This window comes from Pseudoliparis swirei, chromosome 7, assembly GCF_029220125.1.
Source record: "Pseudoliparis swirei isolate HS2019 ecotype Mariana Trench chromosome 7, NWPU_hadal_v1, whole genome shotgun sequence".
NCBI lineage: Eukaryota > Metazoa > Chordata > Actinopteri > Perciformes > Liparidae > Pseudoliparis > Pseudoliparis swirei.
The window spans coordinates 10420682-10442907 of record NC_079394.1 but is presented as its reverse complement, the minus strand read 5'-3'; the positions used below and the strand labels follow the sequence as shown (position 1 = coordinate 10442907).

Here is a 22226-nt window from a genome sequence, read left to right as displayed (position 1 = left end):
TGTAATTGTATGGTCTGGTTTACAAAGTGGATTGCTTCCTTCCAAGTACATTTAACCATTCATGAAGTGAAACAAAAGAAGTTTATTTTATTTATTTTTAAAAATGACAAAATAAAATGCACAGATGGGAAGTCAAGACTGTAATACCATAAATCCATAATTAGTTATAGTGAAAATTAGGGAGGTTATGACCTCTTGAAAAACCTGAAAAATAACACAGAGGGAAACCAGGTCATTAGATTACAATTTCAAGTGCCATCTTCTACTTGAAAGTGTGCAAAACATCGAAGTTACAGTTATCATGGAATACAACGGGCCACCGTCACTATGCAGGATTACTGTATTCTGTCAAAATAAAAAAAGAGTTTTGAACTATTAGTTCATTAAAATGTACCAATAATATAAAAACTGAATTATCCACAGTATTTCATCTTTGAAAATTACAGAAACACTAGAATCACTTTGCACTGTGAACGTTTTATTGAATTAATAAATAAACAGTTGTTTTACACATAAAATGACATTAACACCATCTTCCATACCAGGTGAAACAGTAGCCACCCAAAAGGACCAAGGCAACCAGTCCTATGGATGCAGCAGCACACAGAGATGAAACCCTCAGAACATACGATGTACCTGCAACAAGGAAATGCTGCATGTGAGTAACAGGCAACGAGCACTTTCAACATCTACGTGTTAGAAATACTTTATGTTGCCTTCTCCCGTCTGAACGTTGTTATAGTGTAAGCTATGAGGAATAAGTCCAACACGTTCTGGGTCTCCCTCATAACTTTAGTGAACACCAGCCCAAACCACCTTTCTCTCCTCTCTTCGTTCTGAACCCGATGACCTCCAGATTTCTACACTCGGTCACATGTTATTTCCAAAGATTCATCTTCTAATAAAAAATTAAAAAGTGTAAATGTGGGTATTTGGCCAGTAAATTACCTTTTACTTTAGCCCACAGGACGCAGGAACTTTTTAAAGTCTAGAAGAGAAAGTATTCAGGTAATTAAATTAGTAAACTGCAAAGTGTGTTGTAGTTTAGAAGTGAATACACATATACTGATACTTTATTGCAGAGTAGTTGGACCCACCGATTTCCACCGACTGACGGCTCGTAAGATGATGTAATAGTTCCTGCCGTTCTCCAGTGGTGCATTAAAGAAGCCTCCATAGTAGAGTCCATCTCCTACAGTAAAGTTCATGTCTGTCCTGATATGTCCGACATCAATCTGGGCCGTGATGTACTCTGTGGAGGACTTTATTTTGATGGAGATGCCTGAGCTCACAGGAGAGGAACAGTCAAACATCACAACGCCCTCGACAGGAAGCACAAACACCTGGTACACACTGCAAAGTGAAGAACAAAGAAATTGTTACCATATATATATATATATATATATATATATATATATGTATATAGATACTTTTTATAACTATATATATATATATAACTAAAGATATGTTAACACGTTATATATACTGTATATAATATACATATAATATATATGTATATTATATATATATATAACGTGTTAACATATCTTTAGTTATGGTCATAAATATATATTTATGACCATAACTAAAGATATGTTAACACGTTACATTCTTTACATGAAAGATTTGTAACATCTGATTATAAAATCAAGGTAACATAAAGCACGAATGTGATTCAGCCAATATTATAACCTGAAAAACGTTTATATTCTTTATTGTTGTAACCGATGCCGTTATCAATATTATTAACCACACTTTTCGAGTGGTCTATTTTCTTCGTCTGATCTCAAATGTTTTCTCTTGTATTTCTGCCTGTTTTCACAAAAAAGTAATTTAGAAAAACTATTCTTGCAAAAAATGTCATCTGGCACCAAAGATGTTTTTTCTTCTTTTTATATTACAAAGATGTTCCTCTTTGGTTCTAGAATATAAATCAACGTGTCAGCTCCCTCTGGTGGAGACACGATGCAGTGGCGACACTTTGCGTTAGCCATTAAAACTGGATGGAGACCAATTTGATATTTATGGAAGGGTTGTGTCCAGGAGTTATGAATGTGCTAATAATTAGATTCATGATAAAGATTTATAAATTCTCAAACTTATTTCAGCATGTCTGTCATCGGGATTTAATTGTTGATCTTTACCCGATTGTGTCCAGTGTGTTGGGGGATCTTCGTAGCCTCAACGTTGGGACAGGAGTCTCAAATTCTCTGTAGTAGACAACTGGTGCTGGAGGCACTGTAAAACATTGTTATGAAGAAGAATGCCTCATCGCATCAATACAATCATTACAGTCCTGAATATTTCCAAAAAAGCTGATAACTCCTGGTTTCACTTTGATGCAGGAAAACATCTGTCAGAGGAGAGCTGGCTGTACAACAATACCTGTTAAACTGGTGTTAGTGGAGATGGTGGCAGTGAATCGCGAAGACAGTGCGGTGATGGAGATGCTGTAGTTTGTGACTGGAAGCAGGTTCAGACACAGTTCCAGCTGGTCTGCCTTAGAGCTCAGACGCCGCTTCCCTCTATCATGAAAGGACCTCTCGTAGTCTCTGGATCCGACGTATGTCACCTGCAACGGTTATATGCAATGTGTATATGTATGGTAATCACATAATAAAAGATTCACCTACCATACGCATTCACATTTACCCAGATAATACCGTTAAGAAATTACTGAAAGCACACTTTTCCTATGCTGTCCAATGATGACAAAAATGGGAAGATAGAGATAAGAAGGATGAGACAACCTCCTGTTACCTTGTATACTTCTTCATCCTCCTCATACTTCTCTGCTCTCCAATGCAGACATTTTTCATTGAGGACAGAAAGGTGATTGACAGGTGGCTTTATTTCTGTAAGAGATGTAAAAAGAGTGATGGCACCACAAAACTTCCTTTTTTTTCATTTGTCATATTACAAATCTCTGCAAATGCAAATCAGTAACATCACACGAGCGCCCGACCTATCCAAAGGCTTTTTATTATTTGAGGATTATAGAACATTGCAACTTAAAGAAGTTCCTCGTGGGGCTGTGTTGTTACTCACCGATGCATCTCAGTGTAGCTCCCAGCCACTCCCCTGAGCTGCCACACACAGACACGTAGCTGCCCCTCCAGCTGTGGTATCCATCCACACAGCGGTAGATCACAACACTCCTGTTATGCCACATCACCTCTGATTGGGCAACGATGGGAATCGGGCCACATTTGGCTATAGGAAAACAACGACACTGGTTAACTAATTGCATGTAAGTGTAAGCATGATTATAGTACATAAAGCACACCTTTCTAAAGTCTCAGGTGGTAAAAGCCGTTAAATAAATCACATGCAACATGTTGTTTCCTCAACATTCAGTCAGCAGTGGATTGACCCACATAAATAACCATACCAGCATAACTTGTATATGGAAGATGCATATATAAACAAACATATACATATATATACATATATGTATACATATATATATACATATATATATATATACACATATATATATATATACAGTACATATATATATATATAATTTTTTATTTTCTTTATTATTATTCTTTATTTTATATTAGGTATTCAACCTATACCTTTTCAGTCTTTCTGTTTTGTATATTATATAGAATAATATAGTATTGTATTGCAATGATTGACTTAATAAAATACACAACAAACAACAACTATGTGAAAATTACAAAACAGTATTCACCGATTTACCTCAACAACAAACAACTCTAACCACAACTGAGACAATAAAGAGCATTCGTAAACTGCCTATCGAATAAAGCAAAGCATCAACTGAATAATGTCAATAACATGGAAACAATAATGCAGTCGAACAGATGCACAAATATAAATGATCACTGTACCTTTGCACTTCACAGATACTTTCCCCCACTGTCCTGATAGTAAACATGTCGAAATATTGTTTCCACTCATCTGGTAAAATCCCTCCACGCACTCATACAGCACCACGCTGCCCGGCCTACTGGTGCCATCCCACCCCAGGTTAGTATGGGGGAGTGTTAGTGGGGGGCCACAGCTTACTTCTGCACACAGAAATAAATTAGCATCACAAAGGAAAACACAAACAGCACAGTTAATTCCTCCATGACAGCTGACCAGGAGATGCAACATAATAAGTAGCAAACGTTGTGTTTATTACACTTATGTGTCCCTCACACTCCAACTATTTACAAGCAGAGCAATATACTAATACGTATTTTAAAGCAAGAGTCTGAATATAGGAGGACAAGCTTATTTGCTTTCTTACACCGACTCCTAAGATCAATTCCACTCGAGTACAGTAAATATGAAGCTTCATCGAGCAGCTAGTTAGCGTAGCTTAGCACAAAGCATAGAAACAGCGAGCATGGCTCTGAAAGGTAACAAATGAACTATTTCTAATCAAACAAACTGATATAACATGTATCCTTTCTTCATGCTAAACAAAGATAGCTTTATATTGAACAGCCAGATACGAAAGTGATAACAATCTGTCAACTAACTCGGTAAGAAAGAAAATGTGTGTATTTTTGGCAATCTTAACACCACGCTCTACATATTTTGTGCAAATTGCAAGACATATTCTGAAATGAAAACAGTAGTTTTTCAATATATATATATATATGTCAAAAGTTACACCTTCACACCAGAGATCAATGTCCTCCCACAGTCCATTCTCTCCACACACGGAGTAGTTTCTCAGGCCAGAGGTGTAATATCCTTCCTCACATTGGTAATGCACCACAGTGCCAATGTGTGATGTTCCGTCCCACATCGTCTTAGCACGAGGTTTAAAAACAGGCTCTTGACAACTGATTTCTACAACAACAAGACAGCAAGTCATTGCAGGGTAATGTACACATGTTGTGGTTGTAATCCCAGTTGAACAGGAACATTCATTTAGTTCAACTACATCATGGAAATTATGTAATATTGCCGACATGAAGATTGCATGATAACCTTTCCTGAGGTCAGGTAACCCAAGACTCCATTGCGTGAGTTTAATGTCATGAGTACCTTGACAGAGCAGAGAGGCTCCAACCCAGTCTCCACTTGCAGTACAAGCGGATACGTTTCCCTCTCCTACACGGCGATATCCAGAGTTACACTGATAAACCACCTGAGAGCCCAAAGTGGAGATTTGATCCCACAGCATGATTGAATGGGGGATGGGCGGTGGCACACCACAGTCAACCTCTACAAGTATAGAAATGGCAATATTTAATTGGGTGAGCATTTCACTCTACAATGGAGAAACAATGATAACCACGGCATGTTGGTGGAAGGTGTTTACCTTTGCATGAGATGTTTGGTTTTGTCCAGTAACCATTAATTGAGCACAACGACATGTTATTTCCTTCTCTGTGATAAAATCCTATGTTACAGTCGTAAATCACTGTGCTTCCAAGGCTGGAGCTGCCATTCCACACTCGCCCAGTGTGAGGCAGTGTAGGAGGGTCCCCACACAACACGTCTGGGACAGAAAATTAAGCAAACAGTGAGTTATACACATTATGCATACATATATATATATATATAGTACATAATGTACTTTGTAAGGGCAGCTGCAGTGTCTTTTTAAAAAGTAAGCAATTTCAAACACAGTGTAAATATCAGAATCAGAATCAGAATCAGAATCAGAATCAGAATCAGAAACAGGTTTATTGCCAAAGAATGAATGTTTTCACAAACAAACGAGGAATTTTTTTTGGTGGAAGGTGCAACATTTGGACATGACAAACAACAATCAACGCAAGGAGGGAGGAGGAGTGGGAGGAAGAGGGAGGAGGAGGAAGAGGAAGGAGCGGGAAGAAGGAGGAGAGAGGAAGGTGGAAGAAGAGGTGGTAGTCCTGGGGGTGACAGTCAGTCAGTCCCGGGGTCCATTGATGAGCCCGACCGCCGGGAAAAAGCTATTGGTGTGGCGGGAGGTCGTGGTCATGATGGACGCAGCCTCCTCCCGAGGGAGGGACTCAACAGGAGTGTCCAGGGTGGGAGGGTCGGCGACAATCTTTCTGGCCCGCTTCAGTGACCTGGAAGTGAACAGGACCTGGAGCGAAGGCAGATTGCAGCCGATAACCCTCTCGGCCGAGCGGATGATGCTCTGCAGCCTGCGCTTGTCTTTGGCTGTGGCTGCAGGGTGCCAGACGGTGATGGAGGAGCAGATGATGGACTCAACGATGGCCGTGTAGAACTGTACCATCATCTTCCCTGGCAGGTTGAATTTCCTCAGCTGCCTCAGGAAGAACATCCTCTGCTGGGCCTTCTTGGAGATGGAGCCGATGTTCAGCTCCCACTTGAGGTCCTGGGAGATGATGGAGCCCAGGAAGCGGTAGGACTCCACAGCCGACGGGGAGTCACACAGGATGAGAGGGCGGGTGGGCTGCATTCCTCCTGAAATCCACAACCATCTCCACTGTCTTCAGAGCGTTGAGCTCCAGGTTGTTCTGGCTGCACCAGGTCACCAGGTGGTCAGTCTCCCACCTGTAGGCGGTCTCGCCCCGCCAGAGATGAGTCCAATGAGGGTGGTGTCATCCGCGAACTTTAGGAGCTTGACGGACTGGTGACTGGAGGTGCAGCTGTTGGTGTACAGGGAGAACAGCAGAGGAGAGAACACAGCCTTGGGGGAACCCGTGCTGGTGGTCCGGGAGCCTGAGACGTGTTTCCCCAGCCTCACGTGCTGCTTCCTGTCGGTCAGGAAGTCTGTGATCCACCTGCAGGTGGAGTCGGGCACGTGCAGCTGGGAGAGCTTGTCCTGCAGCAGGGACGGGATGATGGAATTGAAGGCAGAGCTGAAGTCCACAAACAGGATCCTGGCGTAGGTTCCTCGGGAGTCCAGATGCTGGAGGATGTAGTGAAGGGCCATGTTGACTGCATCGCCTGCAGACCTGTTGGCTCTGTAGGCGAACTGCAGGGGTCCAGGAGTGGGTCGGTGATGGTCTTGAGGTGTGACAGGACCAGCGTTCAAAGGACTTCATGACCACAGAGGTCAGGCGACGGGCCTGTAGTCATTGAGTCCTGTGATCTTGGGTTTTTGGGACGGGATGATGGTGGAGGCCTTGAAGCAGGCTGGAACGTGGCATGTCTCCAGGAGGTGTTGAAGATGTCGGTGAACACCGGAGACAGCTGGTCCGCACAGTGCTTCAGGGTGGAGGGGAGACGGAGTCCGGCCCGCTGCTTTGCGGGGGGTCTGCTTTTTAAACAGCCTGTTGACTGCTCTCTCCAGGATGACGAGGGGCGTCGCTGAGTTGATGGAGGGTGCTCCAGAGGTGTGAGCCCTGATGGGCTGGGGAGGTGGGCTGATGGTCTGTGGCTTGTTGGTGGGGCTGTGGGGATGGTCTCAGGACTGCTCCATTGTCTTTCAAAGCGGCAGTAGATCACATTTAGCGTGTCTGCCAGAAGCACATTGTTCATGGAGTGGGGTGATTTGGGCTTGTAGTTGGTGATCTGCCTGAGCCTCTCCAGACAGAAGCAGAGTCGTTTGCTGAGAGCTGCTGTTGCAGTTTCTCAGAGTACAGACGCTTAGCATCTCTCACCGCCTTGCTAAACATGTATTTGGACTCTGTGTACAGGTCCTGTCCCCACTCCTGAATGCCTGGTCCTTCTGCAGTCTTAGCTTCCTGAGCTCCGCCAGAACCAGGGTTTGTCGTTGTTATAACTCACCCTGGAGCTGGATGGAATACAGCTGTCCTCACAGAAGCTGATGTAGGAAGTTACAGCCTCTGTGTACTCATCCAGGCTGTTGGTAGCAGTCCTGAAGACATCCCAGTCAGTACAGTCAAAGCACGCCGTAGATCCTCCAGAGCCTCACTGGTCCACTTCTTGAACTTCCTCACCACAGGTTTGCAGAGCTTTAGTCTCTGCCTGTATGAGGGAATCAGATGAACCATGACGTGGTCAGAGTTTCCCAGTGCAGCTCGAGGGACGGCGTGATAGGCCCTGCTGATTGTTGTGTAGCAGTGGTCCAGAATGCTCTTCTCTGGTAGGGCATTTAATTAACTGTCTATATTTAGGAGTTCGTGGCTGAGGTTTCCTTTGTTAAAATCCCGAGTACAATAACTAAAGAGTCCGGAAGGTCCGCTCCACACCGTATCTGTTCGGCGAGGGTCCGCTGTGCCTCGTTCACGTTCCCTGCGGCATGTAAACTCCGCCAGGATGAATGAAGCGAACTCACGTGGGAGTAGAAGGGTTTGCAGTGAATGATGAAAGATTCCAGGTCCGGCGAACAGTGCTGTAGAATCACCGTTACGTCGTTGCACCAGCCGTTGTTGAGGTAAAAGCAGATTCCTCCACCCTTTTTTTTACCGGAGAGCTCCGAGACCCGGTCCGCTCGGAACAGCTGGAAGCCAGCGAGCTGGAGCGCAGAGTCTGGTATCGAGCCACTAAGCCATGATTCCGTGAAACACAGAACGGAGGATGAGGAGAAGTCTCTGTCTCTCCCCACCAGCAGCTGGAGTTCGTCCAGTTTGTTGCACAGTGAGCGGACGTTGGAGAGAAATATGCCCGGCAGCGCTGTACGAGATCCCCGTTTCCGTAGCCGTACAAGCGCTCCCGAACGTTTCCCTCTCCGCCGGCGTTTCACCACGTGGGCGAAGGTGAGCACACCTTTTACAAAAATGTCCAGTAACTCCACAGAAGTTAAAAACGTTGGAAGTAAATCCGCTGGAGTTGTTCCCCTGATATTCAAGAGCTCTTCTCTGGTGAAAGAGCCCAAATTAAGAGTTGGCATGCCCAATATCAAGGCCCTAATATAACAGTAAATTAGTTATTATTAAGTATTTTTTCTTAAAAGCTATAAGCTTCACAATACGTCATAACAGAAAATTCTCAAAATAATTTCCTGCCATTTCATATTGGAAAAGAAAACCATTTCATGGTTTTTAGTCATTGTTTTAATTACCTTGACACGACAGAGTTGGGGGGGTCCACTGAGCGTTTTCATTACACATCGATATATTGAGTCCTCCTTTGTAATAAAAGCCCTCTTTACAAACATAGAGCACGGTGCTGCCAGGGGTTGAATGACTGTCCCACACCTGCTCAGTGTATTCAATCACAGGAGGACTTCCACACACGGCCTCTACAAGGAATAACATGCAGCACAACCATGTCACATGAACACCAAGATTCATTCCCTTTCAGTTAACTCAGGCTGCAAACACATAAAAGAACACATTGTATATGTGTGTGCTTCAGATAAGTATGCTTTACAGTGATATTGTAAGTACTCCACAGAGATGTTGTATGTGTACAGATTGTAAAGCCCTCTGAGGCAAATTCGTAATTTGTAATATTGGGTTGTATTAAATAAACTGAATTGAATTGAAAATGATCTGATAACACAATGACTGTACCTTGGCAGAGCATAGGCGGTCTCTCCCACTGTCCAGTAGAAGTACAGATGGATACATTGCCCGTTCCAACATTATGATATCCAGAGTTACACTGATAAACCACGTTGGTGCCCACCCTCGAACTCTTATTCCACAGCACATGAGAGTGAGGCAGGGCGGGGGGAGAGCCACAGTCATCCTCTTGAGGGCCAAAGCAGTGACATGCTGCATGAAACCGTCATCACTGGAAAATCTCCACGAACTCTTTCCAACCGATTAGTTTTATGATCCCTGTTGGAGCCGTTCCAATACCGATACTAGCATTGGGTTGGCTACCGATACAGCCCGCTGGATCGGACGCTGATCACATCATGTCATTCATCGGCTCATTTACGCTATTTAGGAACAACAATAACACTTGTAACTCGCTAACGATCTGAACATCCTGCCCAATTGGTACTGCACACGTGCTACACTGTGGTTACACACATTTATACCTTGATAAAGCTACATTGTGAACAACACATCTGTATTAGATTCTAGAGAGAGCTAGTAACTGTTAGCAGCCAGCGGGTAGCAAAGTCCTGCAGAGCTAGCCGACAAAGTACTTATGATTATATATTTTTTATTGACACTGTTGAGAACTCCTGGAAATTCCAAACAATAAAAAAACAATTCGCAAAGAGCAGAAAAGCAACGTTCACATGTGCAGTGTGCTGATGAATGATCCATCGTGTGCTAATGCAAAAGCAGTGGAGAGAGGCAGAATATTAGTTTCTTCTTTTTTCAACGTGTGTTTTGTTACCTTCACAGACCATGTTGGGTCCTTCCCACCGTCCATCAGCTCCACACACAGAGCTGTTGGCTCCACTCCTCCACACAAAGCCTTCATCACAGACAAACGTGGCCACACTGCTGTATGTGGTGCCTGTGACTGACCGCAGCTCTGTGTCCTCCACTGAGGCCGGCGGGCCACAGTCAACCACTGAGTGGGACAAGAACAACCACAAGTCAAGATTAGATCCAGCTGTTTGCCCACCAACTCCCAGCTGTTATACCAGCCAGGACCCAACTGAGGGGTACACACTAATGCCATAAAAGGGTTTTGCAATAAACTCCATTTGTGTCTTTAGGGTATGATTTGTGTGGAGCAAGACTGATGAAATACATAGTAGCCATTGAATCTCTTTTTTAAAAGGTTTGAAAGTCCATCGAGCATACTGCCCTCTTGCTTGATTGTATGGAATCCCCAACTTCTACATACACTGGAACTATGTACATTAATTACATATGTGACTGTCAGCATGCTGATCCAAATCCCATTACGGCTGTCTCACCTTTGCAGGAAGCGTTGTCTCTGGCTGGGTGGAAGGGCTCCACTCCGTTGTGGACTTGATGTCCCAGCTGGCAGCTGCAGTCAAAACTGCCCTCCAGATTCCTGCACTGAGCTCCCGCTCCACACGAGCCTGCGATGCTGCACTCGTCGATGTCTGCACAGCACACGGTGAATGAGCATGGGACATAAAAAGGATCATGAAAGGCTCATTTTACAGGTAAAAGTCCAAACTTCATGTTGTCTTATAAACCTCTTATATACCTGTCTTATATATCTAGTGTTATGCCTACAGCCTAAACTCACCCTGGCAGTGGGTTCCATCATTTGGGATGAAGACAGACATGTTGTTAGACGGGCTGTATCCAGCCAGGCAGGTGCAGTAGTAGCTGCCATACGTGTTCTGGCAGGTGGTGTGCTGCCCACAGATCTTATTGTCACCTATCTGACACTCGTCTTTATCTGGAAGGGAACATATTTACTGCATTTCAACATAGGAGAGAGTGGGTTAGAATAATGTAATAATGTATGTTATTAATTCCAAGAAGTCAAAATGTCTTCTGTGAAAAAGGTCTATAGTATTATATATAGAGTAATATTTTGTTCAGACATGCATGGTCCCCAGAGGATGAATCCTACTGACTTCAGTGGTCTCCTGGCTTTTCATCAAGCACCAGCATTAGTTCAACATTTGAATACATGGCAAATACAATATTAATTGATGAAAAAGTAGATATGTGACAATATAGTATAGAAAATTAAGGCTGTACCGAGAATCTATGCCTCACAGAGCCACTAGAGCTGTAGACTTGTAATCTTAACATTTACACATTACCACCTTGTAAAGGGGATTTGGAAAATATGTCAGAGTTATTCACACGTCGAGGACACGGAGAAACATCAGTATTCAAATGACGTTGTGTTTGTTGTGCGTCAACTTGACAAATTTACTGTTATGTCCAATATCCACATATTAGCTGTGCACCAACTTCTCAGGGAAATATTCTATATAGTTGGAATTACTCCACTATGTTCACTCATGAGAACAGTGAGACTGAACTAAAACAAGTTGGGAGTGATCATTCTCTGACACCTGTCACACAACGTCATTTGATCGATTGTTGTTATCAAAATATGAATTGGAGCATTCGATACATTCATTTAAACTGCCGCTCTCGTTGCATATCCTTTTTTGGTCACGGGTTTGTCACGGGGTGAGGCTCAGGTGCAGAGAAAGAGGCTGGACTCCAGGTTTAAGTGAGAAAAAAGACAAACTTTACTTCGGAAAAAAGTCAAACATAAAGATGTTGTCTCGAAAGCAGCTAAAAAAAACTAGTAATCATCATGCGAACAAAGACTGGGAATGAGACATCGAAACAGATAAACTATGAGACAGAGATAAAGACACCAAACCGACAGGAGACAAGGGAAAGACTCGCACAATACATAGAGGGAACATCACAGGTGTACGGCATGAGACAATCAGGGAGACAGGAGTGGCTGAGGGCAGGTGAAGGGAATTAAACAATCAAGGAGACAGAGGAGACACAGAGGAGACAGGAGAAACAGGAGAAACGTAACAGGGCGTTACTTTTTCTAATCAGTAAAAAGAAAAGAGGTTAACTATTTAGCTTCATGAATAAATAAACACAAGGTGTGTTCTCACCTTGACAGTAGGTTATCCCGTTTCCAACAAAGCCGTACTTGCAGTTACAAACTTTGCCAGAGCCGTCTAACTTGTCGTCACAATGGGCGTTAGCGTGGCAGGTGGCACACACGTCCAGCATGTGACCTTTTGCTGGAACTTCTGAGAGCATACAAGGAACATCAGTCAGAATCTTAAAACCATTTTTCTTCACCCCTTCTGCCATATTCAGTAAAAAATAATGATTTCAAAAGATACACCGCTTATATTAAGGTGCGACAAAGTATTCTCACCTGCAAAGAGCAGAATGACCACGATCATCGCTCTGTTTCTCTCGTCCATCGCCCTGACTCTCTTCCCTTCACCAGACACTAAACCTCCCCATCTTCTTTTTTATTGTATTTCACTTCCATCCTGTGGTCCATGATGTCACTGAGTGGATTTGATAACCAGGATTGAGAGGACTCTGTGAGTGGCTGAGCTGGAGTCACTCTGAGAAATAGCTCCTTTTCTCAGTGCTCTTCTTGCAGATGGTGTTTTATGTGTGTGTGTGTGTGTGTGTGTGTGTGTGGCTTTATCAGTCATTCCCTGACACATTCGGTTACACTTCACATGTGTTGTGAACTGCACGCTCATGCTGCGGCGGCTGATAATGGCTATATTTGGCTCAACGAACCTGTTGGACACGCTTTTATAGAACTTAGTGGCAATTCAGATATCTTTTAAAAGCACATTAACCGCATCATCATGTGTAAAAAGAAGGACAGCTAGATATGGGTCTTTAACTCGATGACTTTGAAAACTACATCAAGTACAAGTTCATATGAATGACATTTTATGAATGTTATAGTGCACCTCCACCCGTTGACCTATATATTTAAAATTACCATTATTGAACTACCTGAATTGATCCTTTTTTACTATAATCCTCAAATGTTTACTCGTGGTTAAAGACAATCCCTCCTCGGGGGCTGCAGTAGGTGCTGATGGGGTGTCAGTTGGCGTGCTGTGGGAGGGGAAGATAAGTGTGGCGAGCTGTTATCTTTAAACCAAGCATGGTCCTTGGTGGGGTATCTCTGTCACTCAAACCAAGAAGCTCCCGCCTCACACCAGAGCCTGCTGGACTGAACTGATTAACCCCAGCCCAAAGCCCAAATGTACTGGTTCAGTCAGAAATAGTTACTTCAGGTGATTGACCATTTATAGCCGATGATTCGAGATTTAGATTTGATGAAAAGACGCTGCTCTACGAGGGAGCTCTCACATATGCACCATCGAAGGAATGATTCCTCCTTAATAGGAACATACGTGAACGATATTTGTATTAAATCAATAATTACAAAAGCAGAGCACGAGTGGAACATGTATTATGACTTTAAAGTGTAAGCGAACCTCAGACCAAAATCACCTGGTGAAAAACAGGTGCAGAATGCATCACATCTCACAGACTCTTCAGTCCTGCTTTAGACAGATACAGGAGAACATTCCTGCCGGCGGCTATGAGGCTCTATAACAGATCACCTCTTGCCAGATCCTAGTGCAATAACTACAATAATAACTTAATATTTACACTATGTTGATCTGCACTTCACACATTTCATTTATTTACACTACACACATACACACACATTTCATTTTGCACACTGTCTATATTTAATATTTTTATATTTAATTTAATTTGTCATTAGTATTGTGTATTGTGTATGCATATATGTTATATATATACATATATATTTTATTTTATATTTTACTTTGTATACTCCTATATCTTTCATCCCTGTTTTTTTATATTTTATTTTTTATTCTTGTGTGTTTAGTTTATTGGTGCTGCTACTGTGACGACAAATTTCCCCTTGGGGATTAATAAAGTATATATCTATCTATCTATCTATCTAGACGTCAAGCTTCACACAGATGCTGGTTATGTGTTTACTGACAGGTGCCTTGTGGAGTTTTCATGGAAACAACCTACATGTATATATTGACATTCAGTGTTGCTCACCAAAACATATTTGTATGTCTACTTAAGGTAACAAACATGTTGAATGCATTTTGTTTTCGGTGAACTTCGATTACCATTTCCACATGCGTACGTACCAGCTGGCAGCTGTGAGAAGATTACTACGCTTTGTTGCACCTATAATCCACTAATGGTCAATCAGTGGAATGAAGTGAAACCCTCGGCAGGACGTTGTATGACATCCTACGCATGCACGTACAAGGTTAACTTATTGTCATAAAGGGGTACTTAACAACATTGCTCTCTAGCGCTATATTAGATGCAAAGACTCCACATCTTTGATTACAGGATCCAGGGCAACTTGAGATTACTGGTTCCTCTAATTTAATAACACCAAAGTGATCATTGTGCATATTTATAGTTGGTGTTAGCCAAGCAAAGTGTGTACATAGAGACACATCAGTTGGTCATTGGAGATATCTTTATTTGTTGTTAGCACCTGATCTTTGTAAACCTGTGTGGTCATCACAAAATCTGTCATTCAGATAAAATATGATAGGAACGTGCATATCTTTTGTATAAAAACTGTATCCTAAACTTCAGAGATGTACTTGAAAATTATTATTTAAACCCAAATCATCAAATTATTTCAATGTGAATCAAACGGGAAGCATTATGGGTCTTGGTATATATTTCATAATTAGTTCAACAAGAACATTGGTGGCTGACATTTGAGGCTAAAATAATATGAGATAATATAATATGTTTGCTGTTTTAATGTTGAATAAAGGCATTGTAAAATGAGTGCTCGAAATATTGAGTCAAAGAAGCATTAAATAAATAAAATCACGCAATGGCCTGTTACCATACCTATAGACATGCTCTGCAATACAACAGGAACAAATGTATCAAACCAGTTTGTAGTTTCTAGAACAGCTTCACACAAACTCCTGCAGGGTCGTGCTGCTTCATGAAACAGTGCAGAAACAGCAGCGTTTCTTCTCATGTGCGGTCTCGACTTCCTCGGGTGGCGTCGCTTCAGGAGCCGCACGTTCTTCCTTACTCTCTGACACCGAGCCACTGGAGGTGGACAACAGCCTCCCACACACCAGGTCAGCAGCTTTTCCTTCCATGACGGACAAATCGATGACTGTTTTCTCTCTTAGCGACATGTCTCCGTCATCGTCATCATCGATCAGCACAAACTCCTTGAGGAAGACCATCCCGAGCCCATGGAGGCTGTAGTCCTCCGCTGACTCCTCCAGGGTGTGAACATCCACAAAGGTCAGAGTTGAAGTCTCTGTCAGGGTCTCATGTGGGTCTGTGGAGTTATCCTCTGGCCCGGAATATGCTTGGCTGCTCGAATCCATCATCCATGTGGAGTTCCTCTGAACACTCTCGTCTTTCATGCTGTACCTCCGGTCCTGGCTGTTGGAGGTGGTGTCTGGAATGGAGGACGTCTTGCCCGTAGCATCTCGGCCGGTGAGCCGCTCTCTCCTGGCGTGAGAGACATGTTCTATAGCATGACCATTCCCAGAATGCATCTTAAATGCCACACTCGGGTCGTCATGGTCGACCTGCACACCACTATTCCCTGGTGGAGTAGAGAGGGGGATGCTGGCAGCAGGGTGGTCTTTACTTTGCTTCTTCATGTATTTTTGCTGGCTGCACTGAGAAAAAACAGAACATTTAAAATGAATACTTAGTAGTTTGAAAAAAAGACATTGAGTTAAGACTGATTAAGAATTAGATACCAACTGTCTTTATCTCTACCATGTTCGAGTACTGGGCAGTTCACAAGCGTACTTGGTACTAGAACACTCAAGTTCCAAAATCGATGATTTGCTTCGTGACTGAATCATAATATCTATAAAAGGTGTAGTGAGGGTGAACTGTGAACGTCTGAGGTCCCTCTCTGTGAGGTCTTCAATTCCTACCTCCAGGACAATTACTCATGTATACCAGGGGAGGCTGGGGACAAGGAATCCAAGTGGGCCATGTTCACAGCCTCCATTGTGGCATGGAGGTCATCACTGCCGGTCGTGGCGGCAATCTAAGAACCGACTGGTCGACGCTTGTTGTTGTTTTTGTTTATTTTATCCAGTAAATCATTACAATACAAGACAATATTATTCTATATAATATACAAAATAGAAAGACTGAAAAGATATAGGTAGAAGCAAAAATGCTTATATATTCCTATCCTAAAATATTATAATTAAATATATATATATATAAATATTTACATAAATCTGCCATATACACACGTTTCAATCACACTTATAACCCTCAATTTTGTTTTAGAAATAATCCTTTTGAAAACCAAAAATGAGTTGACCATTCTTACATCCATTTTAACATTGTTCCATAATTGGACTCCTACAACAGAAATACATCTTCTTTTAATCCCTTTTTTAGCTTTTTCTACAGTAAACTTACAAACATCTCTTAAATCATATTTACACTCATGTATTAAAAACAACCTCTGTACACAGTCTGGCAGTGACTTGCATTGAAGGACGCCGCCAAGCTGAAGAAGGAGGCCTCTCAGGTTTGGTTCAAGGAAGTTCTGTCAAACTGTTAGACGACGCCGCCGCGAGGAGGAGAGTGATGGGTGTGGGGACCTCAGGGTGCACCCTCAGCTTTTTGCCCATGATGTGGTTCTGTCGGTTCCCTCAGACCTTGACCTTCAGCACACACTGGGCTGATTTGCCTCCACGTGTGAAGTGGTCAGAATAAGACTCAGTACCTCAAAGTTTGAGGCCATGGTTCTCTGCTGGAAAACGGATCGGGAGTGAGTCACTGCTCCAAGCGAGGGAGTTCAAGTATCTCTGGGTCTTGTTCACAAGTGATAGTAAGCTGGAGTGGGAGACGGACAGGTATGGTGCCGTGTGACCGGCGTTCTACTGGACAGCTCTCTATTTACCAGTCCATCTCCAGTACGTTCCAACCCCTAACCTAAGAAGGTTGAGTAGTGAAAGCGGCTGCAATGAGCTTCCTTCGTAGCGTGGCTTAGCGACCGGGTGAGGAGCTCAGACATCCAGAGTGGACTCAGAGCTGCTGCTCCTGCATGTCCAAAGGGACCAGCTTAAGTGGTCCTTTGACCACTAAATACATTATATCCAATCAAACAGGTCTAATTTAAGTGTCAAGTGTGGACACACACTTTGTGGACATAACAGAGTTCCCTTCTGGTGCATCGTATTGTTAAACTCATGTTGAAAAGACAAGTAACCACAGCCAAAGGGTCTCAGTACAGTGTTGGGCCTTCATGAACCTCCAGAATAGCTTTAATGCTCCTCTGCATTGTTTACACTGGAACTCTACTGAAGGGACCAACACCAATTTTCCAAAACATAAACCCTCATTTATCTAATTTGTACTAAATGATGGTGGTGGTGGTCTTACACGCTGCTCTAATATCTCACACAGGCATTCAACTGAGTTCAGCTCAAGTGACTATTAAGGCTGAAGTGCCATTCACACCATTTTCCACTAATCTATTGTCTGTTTTCCTTTTAACATTTCCCCATTTTGCATTACAATTGCATTGTACACTGTGACAGACATCCCACCCCTCCTATGTGTAGTGGGGAACACTCCCCAGAGAAGGAAGGGAAGGGTTTTGAACCCAGCCTGCCATATATACATGTTACTATTGCACAGGTAATAGTAGGAGCATTGTGCTTTATGAAGAGTGAGAGAGAACAAGCTTTAGTATTTGCCTCTCTGAATAAATAAATGAAGCTGGTACTTTTAAAAGAAGCAAAAATAACCTGAATTCCCAGAGGATCCGCTGTTTGAAGAAGACAGACGAACTCCTCTAAAGTGCTCTAACCAAGGAAGCGCTGTGTGTGTGTGTGTGTGTGTGTGTGTATACCTCCCCTTCTTCACACAGAGACAAGAGAGATGAAGGGGTGAATGCATCATTGAACGACTTCAGAACATATTTTAGGCAGAAACATGTTCACACTGCAGACATCTACCATGAGTTGAAGCTACAATAGCAGATACTGTTTCTGAATGGTTTTGTTTTGGACTATACGATTTAAAGAAGAACACATGTGAAGAATAACGTCAAGACAAATGACATATTTACACTAAATAGAAGATTAAAATACTTCTTTTAAGAGGAGCATTTCCCCTTGACGTCTCTACAAGACAAATGCAATCCCCTTTGTACAGGAGCTACGCAGTGTGACCCTCTTACACTTGACTGGCTCGTATGCATGACAGAATCGGGACGCTATAAATGAATAATAACAGCAATGTACATGTTCAAGATTCAGCCTATCCTCTCCAGCATGTGGTGCTAGCTGAGGAACATTAAATGAAAAACTGATTTCATATAAACTCCTTGACTACATAACAGCTTTAGTTTGGTTGGTTGTTTTTGTCTCAGCAGTGACGATCAGAGAGTTGACAATAGCTTTAACTGTGGCAGAGGGAACTTAAACTGGCAGGAAAAGGAGGAATAAGACAATTAATCAAAGACCCAAAACTCACCTTGGTACGAATGACTTCATTGCCAACCACGAGTTGAAGTATTTAATGAAGTTCCTTTTGTGTCCCATGCACTAACTAGATTAGTATACATAAAGAATATAGAATCCTATAGAAATTGTACTTTTCACAAATAAAACTTCTTGCATTCAAGTATATATGTATATAAAATAAAGAAGCTTTTTACCCTAAGCCTTCCACAGTCAACTCCAAGTTGCTGTAATGAAAATCACATGGGAGAAGTGATGACCCCGCATGGGTCCTTCTGATCTGAAGTACAGCCGTCTGGACGTCCGTAAACAGCGACTCTTCACACGCCTCCTCCCCTCATCTTAGAAACTACAACTGCTCACAGCGTGTGTCACGGGATGCTCTGCCGATTGAAATCACACCACTACTCCTCTCTCTCTCACCCACAAGTTCAGTGAGCATTCACAGCTGCAGATATTTTTTACGTGGAAAGGATCAGTATCTACAGAACACAGTTAGTTCTTCTCATTAAAGAGGAAGGAATGCTTGCAGCATGAACACTGGACACCGGGGAAACAGTAGTAACTAAATCTCACAAACATAAGTCCTTTATGAAATGTTACAGGGGTGCACGGATGCATGGCTTCACATCCCTCTCCATGCACATTGTGTTCCAATAAATAATACAGGACAGGCCTTCACACACAAGACTGCTGCAAACAGGAATATCAGAGGGATGAAATATTGAAGTCTTTGTTCCCTTTGGGGATGCTGTCTGCTTTAGCCTATCATCAAGCAGTAGACATGCCACATGACAAAGTGCTCATGTACAGTAGGTCTATGAATCATACAGCACAACATCCTGCTCAGTGCTGATAAAGGTTATCAGATATATTTTTTACTTAGATTGCTTTCTTGTTCATGTCTGTAGCGTAAATACGGAGCATGGCCTACAGGAAGCGATTATCTTAGCTAATCATAAAGACTCAAAGCAAGGGAAAACAGCTGGTCCAAAATACTAAAATGTATCAACTTATTGTCCATTAGTTTTCTTTATGCATATCGTTCATGAATCTTTTTCCAAGAAGCTTTAAGAGCAACAAACTAAACACAGATGTGCTGAAATGTTGATCTGTAGAACTCTTTGTGAAGAGATTGCATCAGACTCTCCACGGTGTCCGATACCTGGCAGGGCCTCACGAGAAGAGGTGTGCATTGTCGGCATGTTTTTAAAAATCAGTTCCTCTTATGCATCTGGAAAATATACCTGTTTTTTTTTCATTTACAGTTTTTATAGTGTAGTCTTAAAATACAATCTGATTTGATTGGACAACTTGGAACTTTTGAATATGATCAAATCTTTCATTTCCAAAACATTTGCTTATTTTGTGATCATGAGAAAAAAAAAGGTCAATTATCCGTTTGTCCAGACCAAATTTCATTGATGAGACACTGTTATCAATATTGAAGCAGAAAACCCCAGAAAGAAAATCATATTTATTGTGTTTTGACCTTACTACAAATATGAACCGTATAAGTGAGTAAATCATCTAGAAATCACTCCCATCATGTGAGATGTGTTGCTCCCATGTTGCTGCATGTGGAAGATGAGGTCTTGGGTACCAGACTGGTCCCCGTTTTTCTCCCATAACTTGATGGTCACTCTGCCTGGTACCAAAAGAGGCTCCTTGAATTGGACAGTGACGTTGACGGGAGCAGTGATAACGCCAACCCCTGATGACGCAACACAGCAATGAGATCATCTGACCATTCTGGCTTCCAAAATTTTTACAGCACAAATTTTGACTCGCCATGGCAAGAAAAGAAGAAAACAAACCAGAGAACCACGAAAAGATCTGGCGTTAAAAATACATCTTCTTTTAAAGTATAATATCAGAAATAAAAGCCTTCATGAATTTTCTCCAGGTTAAATGACTAAAATGTATCATCAACCTAAGCTACCAATAAGTCTGGTCTGCTCATCAAATCGTTTACCTTTGTGCTTTTCTATTTCAGCCAGGCAGGTCGACAGCATCCAGAGACTCGGTGCTTTCTGCGATCTGGATCCAAAGAGCCTGGCTGCCAGAGAGAGGAGCCGAGAGGGTGAGTAGCCAGAGAAGAACCAAACACACTGCAGTCCGGTAGTCCCGGGAACTTTGACCTCTATCTGCTTCACATTTTCTGGCGCAGGCTCATCTGGTTGGCCTGTCAAAAGACATAGACAAGAACACAAGAATAGAGAGAGAATAGATAGACTTTGCCTCTGCCACTAAACACATGATGACAATATTTGATGTTTGTTGTGTCAAAAGTTGGAGAAAAAAAGATTAAATCTAAGCAGAAATCAACAGATTATTGCTCACATTCATGTGCATTCTTGTATAAGCGCTCTGTGTTTTTGGACAGCAGTGTCAGGATGCTCTCCCACACCGGGCATCCGGTGCGAGAAGTGGCAGACAGAGAGATGTCGACCTCCACCCCTGCATCACTTTGCCGGTACTCCTGAACTCGGACCTGCAGCACGAACGGACCCTTCTTCAGTTCATCAACTGGCTGGAGGGTTTTCAAACTCTGACGCACACGAAACAGACCTGCAAAAAAGATTCACTATCACATGGCCATTTTATTATAATCATTCATTAAACCATGGAACACAAGGAAAGTGGGAATTACCCAAGTGTGTTGTTCTAGTTTATTAGACACAAGATGGAGCAATCAGCTTTGACCCTTTGAATCGTCTGTTCAAGGAGACCTGCTGAATGTGTGTCGTGTCTAACCTGCCGGGCTGAGTCTGAAGTGTGCATCAGTCAGCACCATGAGCAGCAGTCTGCGGCAGAGAGTCTCCGGGAAGCACATCGGGATGTCTCTGTATTCCGTGTCTGGATAATCCCAACCATAACCTGCAGCACTGCAGAACCTCCGCAACAGGGGAGTGTCCAGCCTTTGGAAGACAAATACACTGACTCAAGATGTGGATGACCAGTTTTGGACAGTTTGGTGTCCTTAAAACTTTCAACGGAAGTGGACCCTGCTCACCTGCAGTTGAGGGCCGTGTAAACAACGTCTCGCTCCCGCGTCGTCGCTGTGTGCAAGTAGCCTGTCCTGCGAGTCAGAGCTCTGGTCACATATTTGATGTAAAGGAAGACAAAACTCGGGAGTCTCTCGTTCAGTACGTTTGCTTTCAACAGCTTATAAGAGCAGTAGATATGAACATAAACTAAATACACACACGATACAGAGAGCGCGGCTACAACCGACGTCCGCGCATTGCCCATTATTGCGAACATTATTAATTAAAATGCAACTCCGCGAGTTTAATAAACACATTAGCACGTTATATCGCTACATAGTAAGTTACTTTGTAAGTCGATCCGGGGCTGTAAAACTAAACAAACACAATCGGGCTTCAATATCGACGTTGCCAAAAGTACGGAGTGCGAGCTGGGACAAAAAGACCTGATTCGACTATTTCAAGAACCGAGACAAACA

General features: G+C 42.7%; 2 protein-coding genes across 13 annotated transcripts; both read right to left on the bottom strand.

Moving 5' to 3' along the window:
* Window positions 1-77: 77 nt before the first annotated feature.
* Window positions 78-19072, bottom strand: susd1 (sushi domain containing 1). 10 transcript variants are annotated; one of them, XM_056418317.1, is made up of 19 exons: window positions 18771-19069; window positions 12598-15934; window positions 12326-12466; window positions 10966-11121; window positions 10664-10816; window positions 10132-10311; window positions 9348-9527; window positions 8894-9073; window positions 5291-5470; window positions 4636-5193; window positions 3861-4040; window positions 3049-3213; window positions 2761-2855; window positions 2386-2572; window positions 2145-2238; window positions 1098-1353; window positions 949-988; window positions 543-636; window positions 78-204 (listed from the first exon to the last, which is right to left on the bottom strand). In XM_056418317.1, the coding sequence occupies exons 2-19, from the start codon at window positions 12644-12646 to the stop codon at window positions 186-188; spliced, it is 2907 nt and encodes a 968-aa protein (XP_056274292.1). In that variant the 5' UTR covers window positions 12647-15934; window positions 18771-19069; the 3' UTR covers window positions 78-185. The 10 variants fall into 10 exon arrangements, with proteins under 10 accessions (XP_056274292.1, XP_056274294.1, XP_056274290.1 ...); XM_056418319.1 differs by having other exon boundaries at window positions 78-636; window positions 4636-4815; window positions 5014-5193; window positions 18771-19067; XM_056418315.1 differs by having other exon boundaries at window positions 78-636; window positions 12598-15929; window positions 18771-19068.
* Window positions 19073-20219: 1147 nt separating this feature from the next.
* On the bottom strand, window positions 20220-22154 carry si:ch211-12e13.1 (uncharacterized). 3 transcript variants are annotated; one of them, XM_056418327.1, is made up of 6 exons: window positions 22096-22154; window positions 21774-21839; window positions 21515-21678; window positions 21101-21328; window positions 20733-20942; window positions 20220-20471 (listed from the first exon to the last, which is right to left on the bottom strand). In XM_056418327.1, the coding sequence occupies exons 3-6, from the start codon at window positions 21591-21593 to the stop codon at window positions 20284-20286; spliced, it is 705 nt and encodes a 234-aa protein (XP_056274302.1). In that variant the 5' UTR covers window positions 21594-21678; window positions 21774-21839; window positions 22096-22154; the 3' UTR covers window positions 20220-20283. The 3 variants fall into 3 exon arrangements, with proteins under 3 accessions (XP_056274302.1, XP_056274300.1, XP_056274301.1); XM_056418325.1 differs by having other exon boundaries at window positions 21515-21696; window positions 21774-22134; XM_056418326.1 differs by having other exon boundaries at window positions 21774-22134.
* Window positions 22155-22226: the final 72 nt, after the last annotated feature.